The sequence below is a fragment of the Eleginops maclovinus genome, chromosome 2, assembly GCF_036324505.1.
Source record: "Eleginops maclovinus isolate JMC-PN-2008 ecotype Puerto Natales chromosome 2, JC_Emac_rtc_rv5, whole genome shotgun sequence".
Classification (NCBI taxonomy): domain Eukaryota; kingdom Metazoa; phylum Chordata; class Actinopteri; order Perciformes; family Eleginopidae; genus Eleginops; species Eleginops maclovinus.
This window is the reverse complement of record NC_086350.1, coordinates 19,527,273-19,535,388: the sequence shown is the minus strand read 5'-3', so window position 1 is coordinate 19,535,388 and position 8,116 is coordinate 19,527,273. Positions and strand designations below refer to the sequence as shown.

Genomic DNA, 8,116 nt, shown 5'->3' with positions numbered 1-8,116 from the left:
TGAAAATAAGTCAAACAGCGCCACACAGTGGATGAGTTTGGACATTGCTGTTTATTCAAGTTGACATGACAATATGAGAAATATTATCTATAATATTTGGTGGAATTAGCATGCCAATTCAGTAGCATTTATATGACTTTATGGAAAACTTAATTTGGGTTTAATTTGAACAGCGGACTTTGAGAACACATTCAAAGGTGCATCTCCATCTCCACAGCAGGGATCATTATAAACAAACATGATTACTTATAGTCTGCTGCTAGCATTACTGACTCAAAGCATTGCTCATTTGTAGCTGCCAGCACCCGGTAAAATAGTCAGGATGAAAGAAAGTGCCTGCTGTGAGGAAACAGTACTCAGTTAATTACTATATTCTCAGTTACTAGCATAAAGTGCATGCTTTATAAATGTCCCCTCCATTAATTATACCTTACATTTTGATTTCAGCCGCAAAAACATGAATAGGGCTCCTTCAGTTAGATATGGGATCAGAGGCTGCTTCCTGGCTCTCTCTGGACACAATAATATCATATACACATAATTATGATCTGGGAAAGATAATGCGATACTGAATGGTTTCCCTAGTTGATAGTTTGAGGCTTAAATAGGATTATTAATGTGAGGTCATCTTTGCCCTGGTCCACTTGTTGAGTGAATGAAACCTTCAGTGTGTTCTTGTATGCATGTTACAAGCAAAATGATTCCTTATCTCATGTAATGCAAACCAAGATATTGATATGGCAGGTCCGGTAGGGGCTAAGACTTAAAGGAATACTCCCACAAAATTGTTTTGAACTTTATTTATTTTTATCGCAGGCCTCTATGCCGCTTAATGAAGAATTTCAGGTTCGTTTTGTATGTTGTGCCTTTACTGTGACATGTTTACATACTCATTTTCAAAAAGGTCTGTATTTTTCTCATGCAGCCCCATTTCTGTCTGAAACAGCAACTGAGTCTGCTTTGATTGGTTGGCTGGCCTTTCAGCTCTTTTCTGATTGGTCAACCACTTAGAGGTGTCCCGCCCCTTAGCCTATCGTGAACATTTGTCTGGCCCTAGCCAACATAGGTTTATAGTTGTATTGCTTGACATGGATTGTGCCCAGATGAGGACTAAAGCAACTTCTTGCTTGAGCGTGTTTATATCTAATATTTATAAACCAAAATAAAAAAGAGCGTTTATACATGACACTATAAAATAAACTAGGTGCAGCAGTAAGGGGGGAAAAAAGAAAACACTTCGGCACTTCATCAAGGCATTGAGGATGGGCGAGGTCTGTTATTAGCATGTCAACATTTTGCTCACACTGATAACACAGGGCTGTGTGACACCTCTTAATACACACTCACAGAAAGCTATATTACACTGACTATGCAAACACGTGTTATCATTCACATTACACTTATAAAGTCCTTGGCTGTGGCTTTCAATTGCGGTTTGTCTTCCTGCATTGCTAAACTGACACAACTAAAAATAAAAGTTAGCCTCTAACAATCATTCCCTACATTACATAATAAACATAGACCCTTTAATGTATCTATACCAGAATGTGGAGAACACTGCAGTTGAATACATGAGCTCTGCTGTCATTTTAAAACTATCCCAAAGGTCCAGTGAAAATAAAAAACATACTGAGAAGAACACACATTTACATCAATCCATCTCACATATACGCACATCAGTAACATTCAGACTAGGAGATATTCCTGACCTCTTTTTGTTGTGTTACATTCAGGTCTGTTTAACAGTCAGCATGACTAACCTCCTGCTTTCATTACACACTGTAGTGGCGATAGTTACATCGTCATTGGGCCCACCTCTACTTGGTCTTTGGCCTGGTCTTTTTTTCTGATTCTCTGCTGCTCTATCTTCACACAATGTGTCTATCTGTGGTCATGGGAGTGCCTCTGTCTCCCTCTGGTGCTCAGTGGTTGTACTCAGCGGGGCACCACTGTCCCCCAGTCCATCTTATCGCATCTTGTAGTCGTGCGATATTGCCGCTTCACACAGCTGCCCTTTGAAATCCAGCTCGAAGGTAAAGTCCAAGTCACGCTGCAGGTTAAGAGAGAAAAGAAATAAGGGTGAGAGGGTACAGAAGCCCTACAAGTGAAAAAGAAAGATTAAGGTGAATTATTTTCTAAGTCTGGTTGTGGTTGAACTTGATTTATCATTTTTTTAGGATCATTTAAAAAAATGTTTGTTGTTGTACTTCTAATTTCCACAATAGGGAACCACCAAGAGCATTATATATAATAAGTAAGTCTCATTCATAACATAGGGTAGTTGCACATTTCTTCACATATTTTTAAAGAAAAAAAACCCTATTTTTATCCACCGGCATCACAGACATAAAGAACTTTGAAAAATGTCCCAAGTCCAAAGCACAGGATAGAAAACATTTAGTGTTTGCCCCTTGGCCCCCTGGGCTTTTGAAAGAGGAAGTAATGATTACGCAAACACGTATTTGAAACTGAAAAACGACGGGGGAGCCCTGAGATTTTCCATTTCATCCTGACAGCAGAACACGATGTTAAGTAAGCACAGACTGTTTTTAGTTTTTTTTTAGACAACAGGAGGAAGCCAGCTTCATACTGAAGGGGGAGGAGAGAACACGGAAAAGGTCAACAATAGAATCTGTTGTTGTTTGTCTGGAAGTCTCTGCAGGGCTGCTGCCTTCTTGAACGCTATCCAAAACAGAGGAGCAAACCCCGGGCAGGTCAGGATATAAAAAGGATGTCCTTTTCCTGACTTGACTTTCCAGTGTTTATGACTTTAGAAAAGGTAAAAAAAAATAGAGACAAATACTTTTGACTTTTTTAACTCATAAGCTATTATACAAAATAAGAACATCAGACTGTACAAGACTTACATTGTTTTTCTCATTGGGCTTCATATCAATACTGCCGACAATCTCCTCTCCTCTCCGCACTGTCAAATAGTCCTCCAGGTAAAACACCGTCTGCTTCCAGTGTGTGTATTGAGCATCTGGTGCTGAAACACATACACACACAAACAGAAACACAGATTCAGATCAGTAAGAGGAAGTGTTGCTTGTTGCCAGGTCGTAAAAAGGAACCCTTTGACTTGTGTTCCTTCCACAAAGAATGTTAGATGTCTTTTGGGGAAAGGACTACAAAGAATCTAGACCAGATCTTAGTTGCTAACAACTTATTTAAATGCATAATGAAATACAAAACAATTCTTCAGTGTTCAGATAAGCAAGCTATGTTTTCGGATAAGTTTGTTTGTTTGTCAGCACAATTGCAGTAAAAATGACTGGCAGTCAGTGTATACAGGCTAAGGGAATTTATAACATTTTGAATCTGAAGGATGGATATTCAAATTTCACTTGATGCTGGTCTGCAGTGTGTTAGAGCCGTTGTTGTTAGCTGGTCAGAAACTCCTCACTATTAATGATCTGGCAACCTAAATGTTTCCCTGATCACAGATATCGGTGTAAGGCATGGGTTTATTATTTATAAATCATAACGAAATCCATCAGCCACAATTGAATCCTTTATAAAAGATTACTGGTAGTTCTACCAACCAAGCTTTTGGCAACATGCCACCTGCATGTCTAAGTATGTCCTCCTCTTGTCAAAAAACACACTATTTCTCTACCCAGAAATGCAATATTCTTTCTAGCTGACGAGAATGTCAAAATGCAAACAAACCAACTGTACAGAGTAAGAGCAGAGGCATGGAGCCTAGTCTGTGTCTTTTTTGAAGTGAAGCGATGTTGCAGTAAGAGCAGGAAGCTCTACTTGATTTCAAGATGACAGCGCTGAAGGACAAGGCAGGAAATGCATGACTGTATTCTTGACCTCTTCACTGCTTTTTATATTTTGCCACCTTTTGTGCACTTATCTGTGTCTAGGCGTTTGTGTGCGCGTACAGGAACACAAACAGGTAAAATCTGAAACCCCAGCCCTAAAATAAGTGTGAGTATCACCCAATGCTGTGACTGATCGCTTTACTGAGACTCGAAAGGTCAGTAGCTCTTAAATCGAATTTCTTCCAGCTTGGTAGCTCTGCTTTTAAGAACGAGCTCTTTGTGATAGCACACATAAAAGGACTTGCCAATCACTGTGCCTGCAGCACTTGCCTCGTCTCTTACATTTTTGGGCAGAGTTCAAAAAGACACTGACAGGCTAGCTGCGTTTCTTATGCTAATTCAGTAGATGAGATGGCATTTCTTCAGCCGACGGCATGAATTGCAATCTTTGACCCATATTTGCCTTCCTCCTGTGTGTGTGTGTGTGTGTGTGTGTGTGTGTGTGTGTGTGTGTGTGTGTGTGTGTGTGTGTGTGTGTGTGTGTGTGTGTGTGTGTGTGTGTGTGTGTGTGTGTGTGTGTGTGTGTGTGTGTGTGTGTGTGTGTGTGTGTGTGTGTGTGTGTGTGTGGCTAAAGTTTAGATCTGTATCCTTACATGTTGTTTAAATGGAAAGACTTTGGACATAGGAAAACTTCCATAACAGAAAACTCAGCGAATCAATTTAGGGGGTAGGGCAGAGAAAGCTTGAGGTTAGCACACTATTTTATGTTTACAATACCCTTGTGATTACATCATCTGATACATAAAAGATTATTAGTACCCTTAGGCAAAAATATCTATTGTTCTTGCAAGGCTTTACAGTGGTACCTTCTGCTTCACATAATTGTATTGTGCTATATTAAGGGCTACCACTAGAGGTCAGTCCCACACAGACTCTGACACAACATCCCGCGCTCACTGTAATCCAGCATTGTTTGGCTTGTCTCAATCAGCCTGATGTATGCTGTTCTAATGTAAAGGGACAATGACATTTACTATTGTGTCTTTAAAGTCACAACAAAGACTACATTAGAAACTCCCGTTTGACTTCAGCTACATTCATAAAGCAACTGCCTTGTGAAGCTGTCCAGCTGATGGTCTTGATTTCAGGTTCTAGCGAGCATTCTGTTTCACATAAAATATTTTCTTGTGGATGTTTTCTATCTGCCTAATGATGTGAAATGCGTTTCCAGTTTGTATGAAACAAGCACCAGAATATCCTCCCTTCTTTTTCTTCCGTTTACAATAGTGTAAGTGCTTGCTACCATAAACTATACCCAACGATTCAGTTCAAACTAATGTCAGATGCTCTACAAGCCCAAACAAGCAAACAATACCTTTAAATGGATATAACTATAAAGTAAAAAATTAGGAATTGGACATTTTGGATATCCGACACCAAAACAATGAAAAAAGACAGACAGGGAACCAATCAAACATTGAAATAAAAAGTGCAATTTTGTATTTGGTTTCAATAATGTGGTAGTCATTAGTAGCCTACATGACAACACTTACATATTTACTTTGGAAATGATGTCCTCAAAGGTTTTTCTTTTGTTCTTTAACCATATCGTTTTTATAGTTCAATCTACCGAGTATCTTTTGTACATGCAACAGTTTCCTTTGTGTTTTTTGCCCACACCGTGTCGTCGTTTTAGGCTCTTTGCATCAGCTTTTGAACAGGGAACGGGTTACTAAGCTACTAACTTACTATATGCCAATCACTCAACTGCGGCACTACAGACTAGTTAAAGGCGATCTTGGGGAGAGTCTTGTATTCGTATGATAATATCAAAGTTTGTGGATATTGAACTTATTTGCTGCATACAATAGGTAAATAGAAGAAGGAACAACTAGCCTGGATCGGTCTGAGGGTAACACGCAAACCCAAAACTTATGAGCACATTACAATAAACTATTCTGTTGAGCCCTTTTATGTTCACTTGTTCAGAGATCCCTGCTTCCATTCTTCCAAGTTGAGATCTATTTGTTTTTAGTTGTAAGGGCTGTTGGTTTTTAGTACAGGCCATAACCTTTCCCTTGTTCCTTGCTGTGAATCAGAAGGGCCCTCTTCTTTTGCATTGCACATTTCCTTACTACACTACAGGGCTCACTGAAGCCATCAAGGGAAGAAAATATATTAATGAGAAACCAAAAGCAGCTCTTCAGTAAAGTAGCACTCTGTTTGCTGTCAGTAGCCTTAAGGGAAATACTAAACCTGGAGCCAGGGTGGTGCTGTTTTATTGCTGTTAAGGCAGGAAATCAAAAAGGGAATGTTATGTTTTGTTTATCGTTAACATGATAAACTACCTGATAATGGTAATATAATACAAATGAGACAACATGTAAGGCATCTTACCAGTGGAGAAACCAGTCTTCTTGTGACACTTGGTGAACTCGATGTTGAAGTAGGTAACCAGTGCATGGATGTAGTCGTTCCTTTGGATCTGTAGGCAGAACGCTGAGGTGAATGACAGGTCCTCAATTTTCACTGTGTAGATGTCCACCTCCTATGGGAGAAAAGAGAACGACTCTTATCAGAAATCTGGAGCTTATAAGCAAAGGAATATGTTGATCTTTTGGTAAGTATGTATATTTGCTTTCTAGCTAAAAAATTTTTTTTAATTAACCTTTATTTTACAAGGAATGGTCTCATTTTCCAATAGAGAAAGGCCCAAGATAGGCAGCAGCACAGTTACCGACAACTTAAAACAGTCACAATCATAACCTTAACATCATAAGTTAAAACGCAAACTCAAGTGATGAACGATATTTTGTGGTTTAGACAAACATATAACAATTGAATTAGTGAGCTTTCAGTATGCCAGTAAGTCAATGTTAGCTACTTGGACAGAGCCAAGCTAGCTGGTAGCCAATTCATCTTTGCTAAACCAGCTGCTGGCATTAGCCATTTTATTGGGACTTGGAGTTGTATTGTTCTTTTGACATTGTTACTTAGATTATAAGTTATCTGTGTTTTACCCGAAGTGACTTATTACTCTCTTGGCAAAAGAGCAAAATCCTAACATAATCTAAAAGTGCTTAAGAAACAAATCCAGAATTTGACTTATAGCCTAATGTTAACATGTTACATTGAAGAAAGAAAAAAACACATGTCAAGAAATAACAGCTTTTAATAGCAGAAATATATAGGGTGGCCATTACACACCAGTGGTACTGTGCCTGGTAAATATCACCAGGGTTATGTTACCCTTGTGCTGGTGCATGTAGGACTGGGATACAGGGACTGGGGTCATCTGGGAGCTCTATCTTTGGTGAGCTCCAGGTGTTATTCGTGCATGGGGTATCCCCAAATCTGTATGTGTCCCCAGATTCCAGTACGTTTAATGGGGTATCTGATAACCCATTGTCCCACTAGACCTTGTTCATAGAAGAACATGTTGTTCCAGATCCTGGTTTACTGTCGAGTGAACAGCCCTGCGCCAGCATATCATCACTGAATAACAGAGGAGAAGCAGCTCTACTGAAATAACAAAGTACCCTGCAGGATAAACACGTAGGCAGGTGTGATAATCGTATTTCATGTACCATCACCAATATTACATATTCACTGCTTGCTAGCTGGCTTTATCACCAGATGTCACATTAGCTGTGGAAGAATGAGCCTTATGTTTGCTGGCAATAAAAACAATGAAATATTAATGTCAAATTCCCCCTGCTGTTTTCAGGAAATAATCACTCCCATAAACACATTACAAGACATTAACACTGGTCATGCGGTATAAACTTCTCAAAGTCACATTTCAAAGTTTAAGACTACAATATAAGGCTCTGCAATGTCTACACCCATGCAATTACTCTGAAGGCAAAATAAAGTTTAAAGAGCCCTATCATGCAGGTTGTAAATGTAAATTTATTATTTTCAGCAGAATTATACTCGGTTATAATCCTTGCAGAGTATTGCTACCAAAGGTTCAAGCAGCACTTTAATAATATTAGGTCCTATGTGCACATTTCCTCAGCTATTCAACTTTAATGAGGCCGGTCAGTAATCCATTTAAAAACAATGAAGCTTGTCAGCAGGGGCATCATTATTGTGAGGCTTCTTTTTTCTACACGGTCCAAAAACCTTCCCATCAGCTTCATAGAGATTTTTATTAAACTCTCATGACAGATCTCTTTGCTGGTTGTATGTTATATCTTATTGCATTTTAAATGAAAGGTTGTTTGAGATCAAGAGAAATAAAAACCATGTGCTTCATAATCAGCATCATCGATAACCGACACTGGAGGTATGATCCCACAGCAGTTCTCACCAGGACAGAGGCGAGACAGGGCAGAGAC

The 8,116-nt window shown here is 39.2% G+C and overlaps 1 protein-coding gene across 5 annotated transcripts in view; it reads right to left on the bottom strand.

Annotated features, from left to right (window-relative positions):
- Positions 1 to 32: 32 nt before the first annotated feature.
- LOC134879010 (protein arginine N-methyltransferase 8-B) overlaps positions 33 to 8,116 on the bottom strand; it is a 31,597-nt gene continuing 23,513 nt past the window's right edge. For 3 of the 5 annotated variants that reach the window (XM_063905229.1, XM_063905237.1, XM_063905265.1), the window contains 3 exons: positions 6,171 to 6,321; positions 2,868 to 2,989; positions 33 to 2,098 (listed from right to left, as the gene is read on the bottom strand). In XM_063905229.1, the coding sequence (XP_063761299.1) occupies positions 1,967 to 2,098; positions 2,868 to 2,989; positions 6,171 to 6,321 (405 nt within the window). In that variant the 3' untranslated portion in view covers positions 33 to 1,966. The remainder of the gene's footprint in view (positions 2,099 to 2,867; positions 2,990 to 6,170; positions 6,322 to 8,116) is intronic. The other 2 variants (XM_063905246.1, XM_063905254.1) reach the window with 1 other exon arrangement.